We start from the raw sequence: 21285 nt of genomic DNA, 5'->3' as shown, positions 1-21285 counted from the left end.
CTTTAAAAAGCTGTGTAAATGCAGTTGTTTTTCAGTCTGTATACCTATACACAGGAATTTAAATTATTATTTTTTTAAATAGTAATTACGTATTTAATTTAGAAATTAGGGGTTAATATTAGTTTAATTTGATTGTAGGACAACTCTAACAAGTAATTTCTCTATATTTTTTAATATTTGTTACTGAAGTTTGAGGCGTAGCTTTACAGAAGAAAAACTCTGTATTTTCTTGACTATTCACTCTTTATTTTCTGTTCTGGTGACTTTCATTTACTTTTTTTGGTTACTTGGTAACTTTTTTGAGAGTGCTTTTTTCAGGGAAAGAATATTTTATGATTTTAATTGGCTAGGTCAGGGAAGTATTTTTGACACGGACATCCAGGTTTAAAATGAGTTCTGCGAAGTATGGGTGTATTCAAGTTTTTGAAATGTATTTACGAGTTTTGGCAAATAAGATAGCTCTGTGTTCATTGTTGTGCAAGCATAGACAGGTTTTATGTGGTATTTAAGTATATCAGAAACCATTTTGGTAATTTGTGGTTATTTTTTACTTCATCAAGGTAACTACAGTTTACTTTAGGAATAAGTGTAAGTGTAAGCATTTTCATCCTTATGTGCTTTTCTTAAACTGAGCGTTGACAGTTAAAAAATCAATGTTGTTGTTTTGGCTTTTGCTGGCAGTTCTCATTAGTTCAGTATTGGCCTAAAGTATTGGCCTCTTTCTCCTCACTTTTGCAAGAAGGAAGGTGCAAACTTCTCACTTGATCAGCTCAGTCTGTCTTGTTTCTGCTGAACAAATGCTTACATTGTGATTTTGGCACTGGTTGAAATCTTGGTCTTATCATAATCCAAGAAGAGACACTTGACAATAGAACAGGTTTAATAGGCAAGAAAAAGATCCACATAACCTCTGCATCTTTTTATCTGACAGTGGCCAACACAGAGAAGAGCATTACAAGTAGGGCAAGCACACAGTGATAAACCTCCAAAGCACCTTCCCAGGCTCCAGTGCTCTTTGACCCAGGTGCATTCAAAGCCGGAATTGGTTTTCATACGTATTTTTTTTTCTTTTCATATATTTGTCTTCAAACGAGATAAATTGTAACATACAGCACCAAAGTTCCTGTAGTTAATGGTGAAGCTTGAAGGTTCATCTTCGTTGTTTTAAACTGCCCCAACAGAATCGTGCTGTGCATGCTAGTTTGTTTTTTTTCTTTTTCTGCTAGAAAGAGGCGACGAGCGATTGTTCTCTACTTACCTCCTCTAGATCGCTTGCAGCCTGAATTACTGCAACCTTCAGGATGGAGTTTTGGGGGCTGAGGAGTTCATTTTTTTTAAAGAAGGGTATTGAAAAATTGCAATACCAAACTGTCCTACCAACTAAGATTTTATATTTAAGTCGCATCCAATTTAAGTAGCGGATTATTATATATTTTTCTACCTTACATTCTTAACAATGGATTAAAAGAGCACAGTGCAGTGTCTCTGGCCTAGTGAGGGTGGATTCTTGTGCTTCACTGTGATGCTTACGATATGTCTCAAACTTGAATAACTATTACTCTAGTATTATTCAAGCATTTAGAGAAACAAAATCTTCAAAACTATAAAATGCCTTCGATGTAATGCTTGATAGTGGTGTAGTTAAAGTTTGCGTGAATGGGTATGATGCTTGATGGCTTTCCCTTCTGCTGGATAGACCTTTGGTAGAAGGATTTTGTATGGCATGTTCTTTCTCTCTTATCCCTTTGGATCCCCAGAAGGTAGATGCACTTTTAGGATAGGTGTCCTATACACCTTGTCACTGAACGTTTTTGCGTTACTTGTTTGCTGTAACTTCTCATTTCGGCTTGTCTCAGTTGCATTGTTTTCCACACGTTGCAGGATTTTAAAAGAAGAGTTTAATCAAGGCACCTAGATTGCCCCCTTTATTAATGTTTTCTTTATCAAAAACTTGGAAAATTAGCTTGAGGAAGAGCTGCATATCTAGATTTTGGCTGTGATAACCATTAGTCTATCAAGCCAATACTCAGGAGTTGAGTGAGGATTTGTCATTTAAGATACACTTTTTTTTTTTTTTTTGGATGGGTGTTGCTGTCCCTGAGCATTACAGTGATTGACCATCACTGTTGTTAACCAGTTACTTCACAAGAGTGCTTTGATCTTCAGGATGAAAGCATTTAACTGGAAACTAGGTGCAGTATTTTGTGTGTCTGTAGTAATTTCATATTTTAAATATCTCTATGTCTTCATGCTCCCGAGGAGTTAAGTGGAGACACTGAGATACGACAGTAAGATATGCAGCCTCTTTTGTTTATTGGGGCAGAAGATTTGCCAGCCTCCCAAACATCTTACCGGATTTCTAAATCTGGCACGCTCTTATTTTACAGTTTAAGAACCTAAACTTTGATATGTAATCTATCGCTAGTTCATCCAGCTAATCGTGAAAAATGTGGAAGTTCAAGTCCTAGCAAAGTAGTAGTTTAAAAGGGCAAGTTAATGGCTCATTCTGTTGCATAGACATGCAGATTTGCATTTTATCTGAAGAGAGTATTTGTCAACGTTTTTGTAAGCAATTCTGTGCAGCAAATACTGCACGTTATCAAAGTATGTACATTTTTAAAGGTTAAAAAAGTGAAATAACTTGATGCACTGCAGGTGAATCTGTGGTACAAACTCCTTTGTAGGTCTGCAGTAAAATTTCTTAACCGACCTGTGTGTTGTGTAAAACTATCACACAGTGAGTAACTGGATTTTAGTGGATTCGGGGAGGAGCTCTTGGGGCTGCTAACTTCTGTAATGGGTTATAGCGTATCCGGAGTGTGTCCCAGCTAAGAAATTGTCAGAATGTTCCTGAAAATGGGTACAATAGCACTTTTTAAAAATTGTTATTTGCCTGGATTCTAGGCACAAAAGAATGTGACTGAGTACTTCTTAGAATGGCAGTGCGGAATTTCATTTGCTACATGTCTTGCACTAGTTATCCAAATGCTAAAATGGTGCTTTAGGAGACAGAGATTGTATATCCTTGGTTCCTACTGAGGTGGCATTGATGACTGTAATGTTGAAAAATCACATTTCTAATGTACAATCAGGAGAAAAAGTCCATTTTAATGTGCAATCAGTAGAGAGCTCCTGTTTGATTTAGAAGTATACTGATGTGTACAAAATGAAAAAATAAACAATCAAAGAAGCATCCAACTAGGTTTTCAAAGAATATAAAGACCTAGTTCTGTACAAAACAAGGCAGTAGTCTTCCTTAACTCAGGAGCACATGGGGAGAATTTCTGTGACATGAGTGCTCTCGGGATCGAGTCTCATAACTGGTTATTTTCTCCTTTGTGATTCAACTTGCTAAGCTTTTATGGGGCTTGGTATGTCTCATTTTTAATGCTGGCTTAGATTGTTAAGTTTAAGCTGTTTGGATTTTTCCTTTTTCCTGACAAAATAAATAACTCAGGTATGATTGTTGTGGAGCAATATTCAAATTGGAGCTGCACTAAAAAATAGAGTTACAAATGCATCTTATTTTTTCAGAAAAACAATCTGGAACTGGTTAACTTACGAACATTAGAAACATGCTGGTTGTCCTGTAGGCATTTTCAAACGGAGTTTTGAAAATTTTGACCCATCCTAAGAAAATTGTGATTTTTCTGTTTCTGGTACCACTTTTCATAAATTGTTCTCATCTTAAACTAATTTCTTTTCATAGGAATTCCTTTTCACTGTTTTTTCTCTCTCTGGTGTCAGCTGAGCAAAAACTTTCCCAAGAGGTCGACTTTTAATTAAGGAACCAGTTTGGGTATTGCTGTGACAAACCTTTAGCTATACTCAGTTTTTGCATTTTGCCATGTGGGGAGGGAGGGAAAAAAAAATGTTTTCGTAGCATTTTTATCAAATGTTTTCCGTGGTGTCTGGCAAGTCCTTGTGTGTTGCTACACATTCGTATTTGAAACTCGAATGGTGCAGAGTAGTGTACAGGGTAGGAAACGTCTAATTCTTGTAGGTTCATTAAAACCTAGTATTAATAAGACCTTGGGTTTAGGAGAGTGGTCAAAAGCCAAAGTTTCTAGGAGGAAGTAGACTACTCATGCTTCCAGGACATCGTATAATTGCCAATGTGCTGGTCTTTATGCTGGGAGGTTTCTGTAGTGACTCACAGGCACTGAGACACAAAACTAACCCAGTTCTGTTTTACTAACAAAGGACTTTATATAGTAGTAGCACAGTTTGACTTAAATCGTGGAACTTGAAGCCAGAATTTATTTTTTTCTTCTTACTGGGAACAAATTGAAAACCTTTCTACTTGCTGGTATTAATTTTGTGGAGTGTGCCTTTGAGGTTTTTTCTCTTGTTCTTTTTTTCCCCCTCCTGTGACAGATAAGCAAAGTATCTGAAAATCTGCAGCCTGTTTTTTCTTTCCTTTTTACTCTACCAAATTTATTCATTGCAACCATGAACACAAGCTCTAAGCAGGAGTCTTGGTTTCTAAGCGCTGAGAAATTGTGAGGAGAGGAGAATTTTAAGAGAAATGACACTAGATGTGAGCTTTCTAGGCAAAAAGTGCTGGAGCCATTGTTTATTTTTAAGGTCACAAGTGCAGCTACCACTCTCCCTGTTTAAACAAGACAGTGGCTCTGGCAGAATATTTCCTATAGAGAACCTCCATTCCCCTGTCTATTACTTGAAATATGTTGGGGGTGAAAAGCTATGTTTACTACCAGTGTACATCTGGAGTGGAAGGATAGATAAGTGAGACACGGCAGAATTGGATTGTTGTGATTTCTGTTAGGCTGTGTATGTATGGCACAGCTAAGGTACAAAGCATCAAAGTCATATTTAGTCAGTATAAACTTTCACTATTCTGGACATGGATGCAAATAGTTCATTCAAATCCTGTTTTAAAACAGGCTACGTAAAATAGAAGATTTGTTAAAGATAGTGAGAGTATTTTTTTTAAGTTCCATATCCTCCTTTGGTAAAGAGTTAATGAGTAGATATAACTTTCAGTCTGTGAATGCGAATGGAGATGATTTTTTAGTCCTTTTCAACTTCTACTGATTTCTACATTGCAAAATAAGTCAGCATTTAAACCAAACAAGTTGAATAGACTGAAATAATAAAAAAATACTGCAAGAGCTTTTTTTTTTTTTAAAAAAAAAAAAAAAAAGTCTTTTTTGAAGTGCTTCATTAAATCCTGATTTTGGGTGCTCAGCCTGTTATTTCACCAGTTCAGTGACTTCATTGTATTTCAAATACCATTTAGTGTGTTTTGCTTGAATATTTGTAATATACATTATTTTAATAGATTATGGTAAGCATAGACTGTAATTACCAATATCTATAATTAAATATGCCATATGAATAAAATTGTTTACTCTTTAATCTTAATTACAGGCAGCTCTTCAACTAGATAATTCAAAATAGGGAGAGGCAAGTATTGCAGGCTACTTCATCACTTTTGGAGACGACTAGTGAAGGAATGCGATTTCAGAGAAGCATATGCTAGATAAAACGTGTAATTCTGAGACACTCAAAATGGTCTGGGTACTATAAACAGTACAGTTATGGCAGCAGGAGGCCAATGGCAGTTCCATTCATCCTTCCAGTTAAGCTGTGGAATTTGAACGGAGTAGAAGTGGACGTTTTCTTACTTTGTTCTGGCTCAAACACAAAGGTGGAATTTGATTCAGAGATCTGGTTAATATGTAGAAATTAATTTAGAAGTATAGAGTTTACATTTAAAAAAACCTGAGTCTACTTTGGGAAACTTCATTGTGAGTAGATTGACTTTCTTTAATTAAGGTAAGATACCTAGATGCAGTGTAATGCCTAGTCAGGTGGTGATGGTGCTTAAGGAGAAGTAACTTGTGCTTGTACACCTGCTCTGGAATCCTCTTGATTTTTCTCATTTCAGACAAAGTAGTATATATTACATTTTCTATGTAAAACAAACAAACATGAAGCTATGAGAAGGGGATTCTAAAGTTGGTAAATCTTTCAGGCAAATAATAAAAATTATTTATCCAAATCCATTCAAACTATACCAAGCTGAATTGAGAAATATTAATAGCAGTAGGTGATACAGTAATACAAATTTAAGAAAAGCCAACTGTAATTTTTTGACTGAATTTACATTAAGCCATTTCACTTTCATGTACTATTTAAAATATATGAATGGGATGCACATAGCTAGTATCCTGAATCAAAATGCATGTTTAATAGTATGTAATAGTATGTAATCTTCCATTGTATAACCTATACAAGTTTGCACCTGTCTCAAATGCTTAAATCGAGGTCATTAAGCTAATTACTTTTTAATCAATTTAATTAAATTTTGCTTAACATATTTTCTTACAGATAGTGTTTATGCTTCCATATGGAAGGCAAAAATCCATTTGATGATTACAAAAACTGTTAAATCCCAGGCTCTTTTTTATTTATATATATATATTATTATTTTTTTCTGACCGTACCATATTTGAAGAGACCAAAGCTTTTTTTTTTTTTTTTTTTGGTCTAAGAATGACTGTCAAATTCAGGCAGTGGATGGTTTTTTCAGAGAATCCTGTATGTTTGAAAATGACTTGGTTTTAGGCACATTTTACATTATCACACCATATTAGAAAAGAGCTAGAAAAGTTGAATGAGTTTATTGTAGCAAAAACAAAAATCTCAGAATTTGGGGAATTTTTGTTTAGTGTCTATGAAGAACAGTTTGCTATATGTGAACTGTGAGCTTCAAAAACCTCGACAGAGGCTCATACTTCATTTAAGTAGCACGAACTGTATGGATTATCAGCAGCCTACAGAGAAAGAGCACTGAAATAATTGTTATCAGAAATACAGATGAGCCTGATGTCGTTAATTGGAGTCCTAAACTGAGGTTCTTAATTCCAAACTGCCAAAAGTTGTAATTTTTTTCTCCCCTCTTCAGTTGCTTATGCTAGTAGCAAGGGAATAAGGGAATACACTCAACCTGTAAAATTAGACAATTCCAATAACAGACTGTAGCGCTTGCTATTCATACCATATTTAGTTGGCCTACACATTTAATTGAAGTTCAGCAGCCATTTAGAGTGCATTAAGATTTATGAGCCCCTTGCCAAAGGACATCTTACCGTTTCCAACTGGAGATTAGGATTTTTTGTTTGTTGTAAAAGGTGTCGGGTGGTTTCTTGAGATTACAGTTTATGCATCACACAATAAGATATTTAAGCGCAAACTGTTTGGAATTTCCTAATTTCCAGATCATATGTTGTGATTCTCTACTTAACTCCAAGTTCTGTTCCAACTAGATACAGCAAGTATCAATAATGAATTGAAAGTGAAACTGGGGAAGGAGGGAAGCACAGGAAGATCTGAAATACCATGCAGCCAAACCATTCAAGAGAAATATGTCTGGTACTATTTCTTTCAAAAATATTTTGCATCTTTGAATACTTTCCTTGTTTAGCTCTGAAAACCAGATTATTTGCAGTGCAGAGTTGTTCAAAGCAGCTCAGTGTCTGAAAAGAGAAATTAGTTTGAGCTCTTGAGATATGGCGTGTGATTTACGGTATGGATTGGGAGTGTTGAGTGATAGGATATAATAACCATGCTGTATACCATGGGGCATAACATCAGCTTCTCAAATGAGGCATGCATTTTATAATGCAATCTTTTTCCTTATTGTCTAACCTATTAGATATTACATTTATTTTTGAAATTTCTGTGCTTTGTGCCAAAACAAACATGAAAATATGTAAGGCGATTTAAATAGAAGGTGAAGAGTGGTGTGAATAATACAGTCAGCTGATTACATTGTTCTTGAACCAAAGTACCATACTTTGTTATGGTATTTACTGATGTACTTTGTGTCCTGATAACGTTTTTCTTCTATAGCTATAATTGCATCAGTATACCTCCTTTTTAAAAGGAAGTGTTAAGAGAACTTTTTTCATGTTTTCAGAAAATATTAGCAATACAGCGTTCTAAGGTTTGATTTCTTGCTTCTCCTGTTGTTTGATGAAATACAGATATACCAGTTTTTACCTCTTGTGAAAGAGACATCAGGAAGACAGTATATGGTTAGTCTGTTTTTTTACTGCAGGATGAAAACAATCTGTAAGAAGGAGTTATAATGTTGTTCATAGAGTAGAAAAATCTCTAGGAATGAGAGGAAATAAGTACTCTTTGCTGCTTCTAGCAATGTTCGTTCATTCTAGTTTATCTCTGCCTGAAACTGTTGTTTTTTTGTTTCGTTGCTTCTGATTCATTTAAGCCAGTCAGGTTCATCATTCTTTGCTTCCTTTATTCAAGGGCTGATTCTTTTATGACTTTACCGTGTGAGAGACAAAATATTTTTCTGCTAAAACTGCAAACCCTGGAAAGAATCCTAGTTTATAACTGCCAGTTTTTCGTGACATTTGGACATTGGGAAGACCATAAGTAATTTTGTATTATTTGATGTCTTGAATGACCACCTGATAGGACTGGCCCTGTACTATCGTGCAATATTGAAGGACATTTGGGACCCTGAAGTATTTTTATCTTTATGTGTGCGTGTGTGTGTTCTGTTTTAATTAAACCAACTTTGTTTTGCGTGTATACAGCTAAGCATCGTGATGATACAGAATTAGAGCTTAATGTAGATATTTCTTGCTCTAAGAATGCTTGCTTTATGGCTGGCTGTCAGACTCCTGTGTTTTCGTGTGTTTGCCATGATTAAACTTTTTCCACTGATTTGTGCAGCCGCATACTGGAACACAGTCATAGAAGCATTCTTTCATTTTCCACAGAACTCAACTGAACTTGGACATTTATTTTTATATGCAGAAGATGTTGACCCATTACTTCTGTAATGGAAACATCTGGTAGTTCGTCTTCTATATTGTTTCAGAGTGCCTAGTTTGTTGCATAAGATTTATTCCAATCTTTAAAGTCTGAGAGGGAAAGCTGTACCTGGTCTGTCTTGCTATCTATTTCTCAATTACTGATTTTTCTTTTGGAATCATTTGGCAAATTATTTTATACATCAAGATATTTCTTAAATTTAGCTTTCCTTTGTGGTGTTTTCTTTTAGCACAATAAAGTTCTAATAATATTTTCAAGTTCAGCAAGATCTTTATTTGGGTGTATGTATGCATTAGCAGAGCATCTTTTCCTCCCCACCCCTCCACCCCATTAGACTTATTTCTTATATTTATGGGAGAAGCGTAGGAGGGAGTAGGGCGGGTTCAACAAATGCCAAGGTGAACCATTACCTATTAATGGTAACATCTAAGATGACTGGAACTGAATTCTCCCTTAATTTCTTTGAGCTCGTTTGGGGGGGGATCTATTGTTCACAGACTTTGATCAAGAAATTAGCAGTAATTTTGAAATTCCAAAATAATGGTTGTACCACTCTTCAGTCTCAGATATATGTCACTATTTATTGAAGTGTGCGTATGAAATTCCTGCTATGGACAGCTTCATTTTTCCTTCGGATTTTCTCTGAATCAATTGCTTCCTGTAGATCGCTTCACTGTGTAGAACTGACAAATATGAAACTTACTTGTTGACTAGATTCATGGTATGTTTATCAGAGGACCTAAAACATTTTTCATCGTAGTTCTTAGTTTTAAACCAAATTATGGTTTAATTAGTTAGAGATGGTCTGAATTTTTCCTTCTGCTTGGCATCTAGGATAGTGGAAGTAAAGACAGGAAACAAGCATCTCATCTAACAAACTGAATTAATTATGCCTGGAGCTTTTTCTTTCCGTTAGTGGATCTCTATTGTTTTATTGAAGTGCTTTGGTGGTGTTCTGTTGTTTTTTTTTTTTTTAAAAAATGGAATTTATGAAGCAATTTCGGAAGTGTCACATCTGACTTGTTGATATCCAGGAGGAATATTCTAGTTAGAAAGCAGTGGATAGTGATTTAGGTTCTCTTTTGTGTTTCAATTCAACTGAATTGATGTCCTAAGACACCTGCTTGACATAATCTTCCTTGTATACTACTGCTGAATAGGAAAATAGCTAGCAGAATTTTTATACAAAATACCTGCTGTCTGAAGCTTGATTCTTTAAGATGAAAGTTAGAATTCCAAGAAGGAATGATAAACTGGTCATGCTGAATGAAAATGAGAAAATTCCTAATGTGATACTTTGGCTGAGGGAAGTGTATTTCAACTAATTTGAGTAATTGAACTTCTGGATGTCATTTTAAAGATTTAATAGGTATATGTTATATGGGAAATAGAAGTACTTTTTAAAACAAAACTTCAGATCTTGTGTGTTTTATTTCTATACTTTTAAATTATGGGATTGTTAGGTGATTATCACTTACAGGGCTGTGAAGGCATGAATCCTTAATTTGCAATTGTTTAGAAAGTTTGACATAGTCACTGATGATAGATATTTAAACGTTGATTTGTGAATGGCAAAATTCTTACTGTTGTTTTTAATTCCAGGTAGGAGAAGACAAAGAGTGCATCGCCCTCGTTCTCCAATATTGGAAGAAAAAGATATCCCACCTTTGGAGTTTCCAAAATCCTCAGAGGACTTAATGGTGCCTAGTGAGCATATAATGAATGTTATTGCCATCTATGAGGTACTAAGGAACTTTGGCACTGTTTTACGTCTCTCTCCTTTTCGTTTTGAGGACTTCTGTGCTGCTCTGGTAAGTCAAGAGCAGTGCACACTTATGGCAGAGATGCATATAGTGCTTTTAAAAGCAGTTTTACGTGAAGAAGACACTTCAAATACTACCTTTGGACCTGCTGACCTCAAAGATAGCGTTAATTCCACTTTGTATTTCATAGATGGAATGACGTGGCCAGAGGTTCTGCGGGTATATTGTGAGAGTGACAAGGAATATCATCATGTTCTTCCTTATCAAGAGACAGAGGACTATCCTTATGGACCAGTAGAGAATAAAATCAAAGTTCTGCAGTTCTTAGTGGATCAGTTTCTTACAACAAACATTGCACGCGAAGAGTTAATGTCAGAAGGTGTTATTCAATATGATGATCATTGTAGGGTTTGTCACAAACTTGGGGATTTGCTTTGCTGTGAAACTTGTTCAGCTGTGTACCATTTAGAGTGCGTGAAACCACCTCTTGAAGAGGTACCGGAAGACGAATGGCAGTGTGAAGTCTGCGTAGCACATAAGGTGCCTGGAGTAACTGACTGTGTTGCTGAAATCCAAAAAAATAAACCATACATTCGGCATGAACCAATTGGATATGACAGGCATAGACGGAAATACTGGTTCCTGAACAGAAGAATCATTATGTAAGTAAACTAATTATTTAGTGTTTTCTGAAGAATAGTATTTTCTTGAATGTATATTTACAAATGACTATCCTGTAAGTTGCTGTTCTCTTAAAATTATTCTTCCTTTAGATAAGACCATTACTTACTTCTTAGTAAATAGAACTCTAAAGACCGAATAATTATTCCATTACTTTCTACAAACTATATATTCTTATAACATTAAAAGGGTAAAAAAGGGGGAAAAAAATCAGGACAGTGGCTTAATTTTAATGTATCTAAAACAAGTGAATATGAAGAAAAGAAAGCAAATTTCAGTGAGAACACACCAGTTTTCTGTAAAAGTTACTGAAACATCAGTTAACTGTCTTTGTGAATGCACGGTGTCTAGATTACTGTCACCTGCTCAGATAGCATTTGGCTTTTGGATACTTGCACTGTTTTGGTGGTCTGCCTTTGAAGTTAAGACTCTGAGAGTCGCTTGAGAAAAGGTAACCAGAAATGTGGAAAATACTGTGTGTAAATTCTTCTGTAGGTGTAAACAAAGTTGAAATGGCAAGATGTGCCTGTCTTCAAAGATGTCTTCTACCACTTAAAACAATTTCCTGTTAGTGGTTGATTTTGAGATACTAATGTAATAAACACCAAAAATTATCAAACTCTCCTTAGTGTGGGCATTGTGCCCTATTATGTACCTGAAAAGTTAAATTTAAGACTATATATATAGACATACATACATACATACATACATATATATATATATATATATATATATATATATATATATAAGACTTATATATAGACAATAAGGTATTAGCCAGTGTCTTTGAAAGGGATTATAAAGACTGTATATGAGATGAGATCTTTCAAACTATACACTTCCAAGTACTAATTTTCGTCCTTTAAAAATAATGTCCTGTCTCTGATGTATTGTTAGCTGATGCTCTAAGCATTAATTATTACTTCTTTCTACAAGTTCTTTCCCTTCTTTAAAAAAATCTTATTTCTTTATTTTTTTTTTCCAGGTCATAAATGCTGTAGTGGTGTCAGGTAGTCTTTTAAAAGATGCAGGGAATTTTTTATACTCTTTACACTCTTTTATACTCTGTCATTTAGATGGATCAGGTGGATGTGATGGTCAGACTGAAGTTGCTCCTGGGTGAACTTGTATAGGATTGTAACTAAACTAATGAATGTAGCTGTACCGAATCTGGACGTAGTGTTGTATTTGTGGAGCATTCCTAGATGGTTTTCGTGAGTCAAAGTGAGTCTGGAAGCAGTAAAGTAACTGATCTGTAACAGTGTGCTATTAGTCTGCTTTTGTTCCACGGAGCAGACAGTTGCATCCATTACACTGGAATTTATTTGGACGATTCTCATGATGAAATGTTGCTCACTGGTGTCCTGTCTGTTGAGTCTTACCCAAGATCAATCTTTGTGAGTTGAAAATCTAGTACAAACTAATTATTTTCAGCATAAAATCTGAATGAGATTGTTGCAAGTGTAATGAAAGTATTTCTCTCTTCCAAAGGACAAGGAAAAAGGGGTCTCTTCTGGTAACCACTGAAGAGTAAAAGAAAATAGGAGAATTATAGATGAAGGACAAACTCCTCAGGTCTTGGAGAATAATTTAAAAAGGGGGGGGGGGGGGGGAGAAGAAAAAGCCTGTTTGTGAACATCATGTATTTCATATTCTTTTTGCTTTAGTTGAACAGTTTATAGTCTCCTCTGTGCATGGCTTTCATATCTTTCATCTCAAGCTCTGAAGGAAAAAGTTGCTCTAAAAATAAGTTTGTCTTAATGCTCTACTGCACTGGCAGAATGATTTTATTCTGCTCACCATTACAGATCTTGGAAATAACAACATGAGCAAAAAAAAAACAATCACTCTACTCTGGAGGTGATTTTAAGATAAATAGGCAGGCTTCCCCCTCACCCCCAGTATGTAGGTAGGTTGGTAATTATCTTAAACTAAACTTGTAAAACAATGTTGTTTTTTTTCCCCAATGGAGTGGAGTATTTGATATTTGGAAGCTTTTGATACATTCAAGATACTTTGAACTGAAATAAATAATGCCGGTGCTTTTCATTTTTGTAAATCTATGCATGTGAAAGTTGTTTCAATTTATGCTTTTTGGTGATAACCTCTATTGCAAGAGCAGAGGCGTCCTCAAAGGTTGCATGTATTGAACCTCTTTAAAAAATAATTTTACATCCTGTTAAGAGTTCAATGGGCAAGTGATTTGTTTCAGAAATGGTAAATCAGGTTTTATTAATGTAAGTTTTATGCCCTAATAGGGGCATTATTTAATGAGAAAACACATCACTATTTCGTTAAAAATCAGAACAGATGAAGAATAAAGCAACACAGCAAAAGGAAAATTTTATTGGCTTTTCGATTTTAGTGATTTTTTTGTTAGCGTTAAAATGTTTCAAAACATAAATAGAAACATATTTTAGCTTGTAAAGACGAGTATATGCAGTTCATCCATTAATTATTTCCTAACTTTCTCTTATATTCTCACACAGGTTATCTGAGTTGAAGTTATCTATCCTTCCTGTTGCAGTTACATACCATGCCTTCTGCTGTGTAAATGTACCTGCACATGCTTCCAAAACAAATTTTCAGAAGTATGTGGTTTGGATTAAAATTTTTCCAAATCATCCTGATGGAATGAGAATAAAAAACATACACACAGACATTCTGGTACACCTGCAGCAGTAGGACTCTTAAAGAGTACAATGTGGGATGTGCAGGATCAACTGCTACGTTTTTCACAGAGCATAAACGTAATTAAAGTTACTCCTAATGTGCCTTCTAACTTCATGCTAAAGCCAATTTGTAATGGAACAGAAGCATTTACTATATAGCTAAATTCCAGGGAAATGCAACTTTAATTCACATAGATATTAAACTCTGTACTGACAGTTTTTAATATCCTTTAGATCAGTAGCCATGCTGTATTGCAAAAGCAACCATCTATGTGTATTGAACAAGTTCAGACCATACCTTGTCTTGAATAACTGAAGGGTAACTTGTAGAATAACTGCCAAATGTTAAAACCTGAGATCCATTAAATTATTAAAAATAATAGAGAAATTGAATTAATGCCATATGATCAAATATATCAAAGGAAACTAATAGGTCTAAAAACAATTTGCATAAACAATGATTTGAAGGCTTGCCTGAGGGGTAGAGAACTGAAATCCTTTTTTTTTTTTTTTTTTTTTCAGAAAAGTTTTTTAGGGCATGTTACTTCCCTGTCCCACTTCCATTTTTGATAGTTTTGTTACCATCACACCAACGTTTTTCTCATATTTAAAGAGTTTTCTACATTGTTATTGTTGTTCAATGAGCCTCTAACTTCCATGTTCATCACTTGTTTAAGCCCATCATTGTGGTTTTGTTTCCCTTTTTCACCTCTTCTGTTTTACAAATAGAGAAAAGTGGGCATTGTGAGGAGGTTCTCTTCCCATACATACCCTGGAGCAAATCTCAGCAGGATGAAAAAGCAAGAGATAATTCCTGAGGTTTTGTTTCAGTGTTTACAAATTTAGGGTGATGTTTCTGAAGGAAGAATAAGGAATAAATCAAGAAAGTCAAGCCAATCAAATTACTTTCAGATATAAAGTTACTTTACTGCTTCCCAATTTGCATTTTAAGTAACAGTATCTTAACATTTTTTTGGTAAGGAACAGCATTTTTTAACTGGTAAATGTTGTAATTTTCTCTTTTTTGTCTCCTTACAAACAAATGGAAGATTTATAAGTTCAGAAAACTATGTACATAACAAATTGGAAATATTGAGATGCATTGGGTTTGCCAAATGTCTGTGAAGCGAGGTGATGAAAGGTTGTTTGGCCCTCGCTTTGATAGCAGCAGTGAAACACAAATGACTATTCCTGTGCTGTTTGTACCTGCCTCAACCATCAAAAACAGCTTCAGATTTTTTTTTCTGCTAGGTCTGTTGTGCTATTCCTGTTCTCAGTGGGTCTGTCTCTATTTTTTCCACTTAAAAAAAAATAATAATAATAAATCTTCATTTTAACAGAAGTTTAGTTTAAACAATTTTCTTAATTCTTCAATTTTTAATCAGTATGTATTGCTTTGGGATTCAGGAAGGGGTGTATCTCACAAACGGTTAATTACAATTTTCTAGCATCTTCCATGTTCTCATTTTTACCAGTGTTAAAAGTTGCCTGTAAGGCCTGATAGTGAATAGCTTCAGGCAGTGAAGGAGACTGAAAAGGTAGGAAATACTCGTGATTCTTTTTACTCCCTCCATCACAATGTATGGGACTGAGCTGAGTCCCCTGGAGGTGAAGCAGCACCAGGAGAAGCACCGGGACTGCTCAGTCTCATTTCCTGAAGGGATATGGGACTTTTATGTCAAGTGTTCAAATTACTACATGACTAGGCTGTAGAAGAAGAGGTATAAATGGCATATGAATATAACTAATAATTGTCTGACAAGGTAGGGGTTCAAAATAGAAGGCAAAGGTGCTTTTTAGTGAGTTAAGAAGTAATGAAAGTATAAGTTTATCAAAGTTTATCAACAGCACAGTTCAGCAGTTGTGTTCATAAGCTGCAGCCTTACCACTGCTGCTCTGCCAACACCTTGTTCTCGCCACTTTCATCACGCCAGGGAAAATAGCAACACAATTCAGAAGGTGTGACTTTCCCCTTCATTTTTATTTGTCTTCGGTTCTCTTTTCTGTAGAGAGTTTTGTTTCACCTTTTTCTTTCCTTTTGTTCTGTAACCTGTGTTCTTGTAGTCCTTTCTCTCCTTCCATCTTAATTTTTGAGCATGTTTCTTTCTCTTCTCTTTCTGTGGCTTTTGTCCACAAACTATAATAAAGGTGCTTCCATTCCTGTTACTGTTAGTAAATAACTTTCTTGGCTTAAAAGAAACAGTTTAAATGTCATTTTTTTCTTTAACGTGAAGCTCTACAGAATATGCGTAGGCTCAAATGATTGCCAGCATTGACCTTTTTGATGTGTAGTATGTGGGCAGTCTTTCTGAGTTGGGTTGTTCTCTCAAAAACTTGAAATGTACCATGCTAACCTGTTAAAACTAAAAGTTAACGGTAGCCTAGGTGAGTAAATGGTAAGGTAGAAGAATTAGTTGCTTTTCATGAGCAAAGGTCATTGTGAGAGAAACCATAGCATTTCTTTGCAGTATACCAAGTTATATGAGTGAAACAAAGTCTGTTTTGTAACAATGGTTGTGGCAAATCAGTATTTTATTTTTGAGTTGGATTGCTGTTATTATCAAGTTCATGGACATCTTATTTTAGTGATACTCTAATTGCATTCTGCACATATTACAGTTGTTTCGTAAATATGATGTGGCAAATCCTCTGGTGGATGCCTTACGGATGTTCAGATTTCTCACTATCTGAGGCCCATTTTTCCCATCTTTAACACATAACCCACGTGGAGACAGCCAGTAGAGAGGAATACAAAAGAAAAATTACAAAGTTAGATCTTTTAAGCTACAATCAGCTTTTCATACCCATTGTCAACTTGGTTGAAGATTATTAGTGAGCAATGGGCTAATAATAGGTAGGGCATGTGTAGCAATAGCTTAGCACCTCTTTTACATGTGAAGGCCAAGCTTATAAAGCAACACCATGATTTGTACATCGTTCGCAGTGAGTGGTCCTGCCCATGGGCAGGCTGAGCTGCTCACCGGGGCTGATGAGATGGGCTGGAATGACGCAGCCTCCCGCAGAACCACGTGCAGTGTCCTCCTTAAGCTCTCTGGCACTCTGGGAGAGCCTGCTGGTCAAGATATGTATGGAGCTCACTCGGATCCAGTGGCCTGGTCAAGATGCTCTTGACACTGTGTCCGTGTAGTAATTTTCTTTGTGCTGTCATGAAGTACCCCAGATAATAAACATGGAAATTCATCATCTCAGAGGATCATATTATGTTTATGTGCTTTCTGGTGCTTTCACAGCTGAATTCTGTAGAGGTGCTAATATAAAATACTTTATGAATATGAAGTTCCTGAATTTCCTGATTTTGCAGCCAGAAACACTACCTTTTCTGGATTCTGGAGACGTATTCTTTCATTGCAGAATATTCGAGATTTAGTAGATTACTGGTTACTGTAGTATTAAATATAATGAGAATGAACCTTGTTGCCAGATTTGACAAACCAGTTTTAAGACTCTTCAAAAGCTTTCCAGAGGAAGCCGTCATGAGAACTTCTGATGAAAAAGGGAAGGGAAGCGAGAAATTATTTGGATACTGAAGGGGGTGTATATGAGTGTCCTCATGTGCTTTGTTTCTGTTTGTTTATTCACATTCAGGTGTTGGCATTAATAGCTCTCTACAAAAAGTAGGGTGATAATCATTTTTGTCATTTATCCAGATACTTAAAAATTAATATTTTAAAAATACTCTTATAGAGAGGAAGATTCAGAAAGTGAGAAAGATAAGAAAATCTGGTACTATAGCACAAAGATACAGCTGGCAGAGTTAATTGAATGCCTAGACAAAGATTACTGGGAAGCCGACCTATGCAAAACTCTGGAAGAAATGCGTGAAGAAATTCATCGGCACATGGATGTTACAGAGGACCTTACTAACAAAGCAAGGGGCAGCAACAAGTCTTTCCTTTCTGCAGCAAATGGTAAGCATATTCAGTCTAACAGGAATAAATGTTGTACTTTGAATCAAATACTAGCTTATATTTATTGTATTGTAAGGTGCTTATTGGACTAAAGTGACACTACCAGTTCTTTTCAGTGTGTTCTTAAAGTTCTTGTATTCAAAAAAAAAGATAAGTTTCTGGACATACAAAAAAAAAGATTTTTACATCAGTTTGTCAGAATAACTGTTTTTTTATGTTCAGTCCTTTTTAACAGTTTAATTACTGTTTATATCTGATAGCCTGTTTGTATCAAACTGCATTTCCTTTATCTTGATTTAGCGTGGATTTTGAATTAAAATCCATTTTATAGTGAGTGACTGACCTAAAGGAAGTGTTTTTTAGCAAAATGTTAACATCTTGGTAGCTTTATTTGTTTGGGAAAGCATATGACTAAATGAATGGATGTGTGGCAGGAAATGCTTTTACATCCCACTCCATGAACGTAACACAAATGTTTGGAGCCAGGTCAGTGCTTGTAGTTCAGGACTGTTCCCACTATCCGCAGTTGGATAATGAGTATGGAGCTTTGAAGAAGCATCATGCTGGTGTACCAGCCTGGATATGTAGCGATGACTTCTTGTAGGCCTGTGTCTACATCATCTGTTCCAGGATGTCCTGAATGATTCAGATTTTTGATTTGCTTAGGGTGTGCCAGATTGTGATCATTCCAAGTGTTGTAGTAGGGCTCTTAACTGTCAAATGTTTGTTGATGTACTGTCTTATATACATGTATATACATCCTCATAAACATTTAACAACTGAATAGGAGTTGGAATGGCAAAAATATTGAAGCTCAAATATTTGCTCCAATATTATGTCAAGTGTGGAGGAACGCGTATCTTTCCATGCCAGAAGTTAATCAATGTACCTTGGAACAATAAATAGCTATATAAACTTGGAAAGGTTTGAACTTTGGTTCTGGGGAAGGTGTGAAGGTTTGATATTCTGGTTTAGAAATGGATTTGTCATCATTATACAGATGTACAAATTGAGAAATCAATTATAAGACCTTTAGAATTGTTGCTCCTAAGTAGGCAAAAGTAATAAGTTAGATGTTACCTTTTTGTCTCTTAAATGAAATGAAGCAGTATTCATGCCATGTTATTTTCACCTCCTTGGCTTTGTAGGTGGTGGTTTGTTGTATATTGATGACATACATTTTATTGTAGATGAAATTTTGGAGGTTATCAGAGCGAGAAGAGGGGAGATAGGGGAAGACAGAGACACACCAGCTGATGAGGCAGAGAAAGCCAAAAGCGATGGTGAGAATGACCAGGCAGATACAGAGAAAGGCAAGGAAGAATCTGGAAACCAGGATAAAACCGAGGAAACACCCCCTGAGCAAGATGAAGAAAAAGTGAAAACTGAAGGTAAAGGAACTATCACTGTGCTTTTACAACTTCATTTAAGTAGAGTGATTCTTCAGTTAAGATCCTCACGTTTCTTAAAGTTAACATATTTTTATCTGATTCTTTAAGTTATGTTTAAGCAATAAGAAATATTTATCTGTGGTTGTATATTATAATGGTTTCTTTTGTTAAGTAATTTCACCACTTTTCCTACTTCTCTAGTTAAATACAGCTAGCTTGTCGATACCTTGGCTTGAGGTACAGTTGGCATTGACAGGGTGTGATCAACAAGTCTATAGTAAGCAGTATTACATAAAACTTTTTAACATTACTTAATTCTGATGAGGAAAGCAATTTGAGTGTTAGACAAGACTTTACCATACAGGGGGGAGAAAAAAAAAAGCGCTCAGCAGTATCAAACGGACTAATTTACTGAAGTTGCTTTTTATGGGTGACCCCAAATGACATCCTATTACATAATAAAGAATATCCCTAAAGTTTTGTTGTGCATTTTACTATAGAGGCAACAGTCGTTGGGGATAAAAGTAACTCTGTGACATCAAGCACTGACGACAACAACACAAATCCTTCTGCAGGAGAGACTAGTTGCTCTGAAGGGAAGAACGCAATGGGGTGTCAGTCAGAAACCCTTGATAGCAACAACATGGCAGAGAAGAAGGTGGCATCAGAGCTCCCTCAGGAACTCTCAGGTACAGAAGGCACTGTTACCAATGCCTCTGTAATTTGGGTAATCTGTTCAGTTTTTCCTATCTGGTTCGTTCACTAAAACCATTCACAGCGAATATCACTCATGCTGTTTGCTTGCAGTGCCATCCTTTACTGCTACGTTGTCATTAACATTTCAAAGTTAATTTTCTTGCAACTAGTGCTGGAAATTTGTGGTCCTCCATGACATCAGCATTTGTTTCCATGCCTTCCAAAGATGACTATGGCTAAGCTTTTTATGTTCTATTTTCTTTATATTTTATTTTTGCACAGTGATCCATAATGGTTGTTAGCATCCTATCAAAGTTTATTTCAAATTCTAATTTGCTGCTGACCCTGATTTTAACCTCTCATTTACTGTATAAATTACTAACAAAGTATTTTCACTCACATAAGTAAGCCATCGCACTGAGATCTCAAGATAAAATTGTCAAGCTTGCTGGGAATTTTAAACACATTTCAGCATTGTATGCATAGAGGCTCTTGTATTTGACAGTGTTTTCTTCTGCCATGTCAGTGATTGTAAAGTGATAATATACTGTATTTAAAGAAAAAGTCTTTAGGAATGAATGGGACTTGATTTGGTGTAACGTAAATTATCACAGCATTATTTTAGAATGATACTCTGTTACAAGCTTTACTATGTAACCAAAGGTTATTCTAAACAGCTGATTACCATTAAAATGAGCAGAGTTTTATCCTCATATTTTCAGTTTTTACAAATACAAAAATAATCAAATCTGTAACGTAGCCACTGTGTGATGTTTGAAAAAGTGGTAGTAAATGTTTTCTCTCCTGCAGAAGTAGTTCTCTGTTAAGGTACAGATTTAACTTCTTCAACTTATAAATATGGATGCATCTCAACTCTGTAATAAATACTTTACTTAGAAAGGGAAAATGAAAGTTAAGATGAAACCATAATCTGGAAGCCTTTTAGCATGCTTTTTAAATACAGAAAATGTGCTACTGCATGGACTAAAAGCATATACTTTAGACATTTGATCAAATACTTTTGCCTGTACTCATATTTTTATTCCATTTTAAAGTTTAAATAATTCATAGAGATTTAGTGGAGAACATTTGTATCTTATAACTTTGTTCCAGACACATGTATGGGTTCATACTTCATTTTTAAAAAATCACTTTATGCAGAGGTATTTGTTATTACTTCTTTATTATACTTTTGCAGTTACTTTTCACCTTCCAAAGCTGCTAAGCTAATTTTAAATTAGTGGGCTTTGTCTGTAGGAAAGTGTGCATGTGTCTCGTGTGAAGGGGGTTGTTCTTCAGGTCTATAAATTACTACATTTAT

At 35.4% G+C, this 21285-nt stretch overlaps 1 protein-coding gene across 13 annotated transcripts in view; it reads left to right on the top strand.

Moving 5' to 3' along the window:
• The window catches only part of BPTF (bromodomain PHD finger transcription factor), a 56378-nt gene that overhangs the window by 2339 nt on the left and 32754 nt on the right, over positions 1-21285 (top strand). For 10 of the 13 annotated variants that reach the window (XM_035342139.1, XM_035342133.1, XM_035342140.1 and 7 more), the window contains exons 2-5: positions 10435-11257; positions 17654-17877; positions 19068-19268; positions 19769-19957. In XM_035342139.1, coding sequence (XP_035198030.1) covers positions 10435-11257; positions 17654-17877; positions 19068-19268; positions 19769-19957 — 1437 coding nt within the window. Of the gene's footprint in view, positions 1-10434; positions 11258-17653; positions 17878-19067; positions 19269-19768; positions 19958-21285 lie in introns of those variants that run through there. The other 3 variants (XM_035342145.1, XM_035342137.1, XM_035342141.1) reach the window with 3 other exon arrangements.

Source organism: Oxyura jamaicensis, chromosome 18 (genome assembly GCF_011077185.1).
Source record: "Oxyura jamaicensis isolate SHBP4307 breed ruddy duck chromosome 18, BPBGC_Ojam_1.0, whole genome shotgun sequence".
In the NCBI taxonomy this organism is placed as follows: Eukaryota; Metazoa; Chordata; class Aves; order Anseriformes; family Anatidae; genus Oxyura; species Oxyura jamaicensis.
The sequence above is the reverse complement of the archived record's forward strand: the minus strand, read 5'-3'. Positions and strand labels throughout refer to the sequence as shown.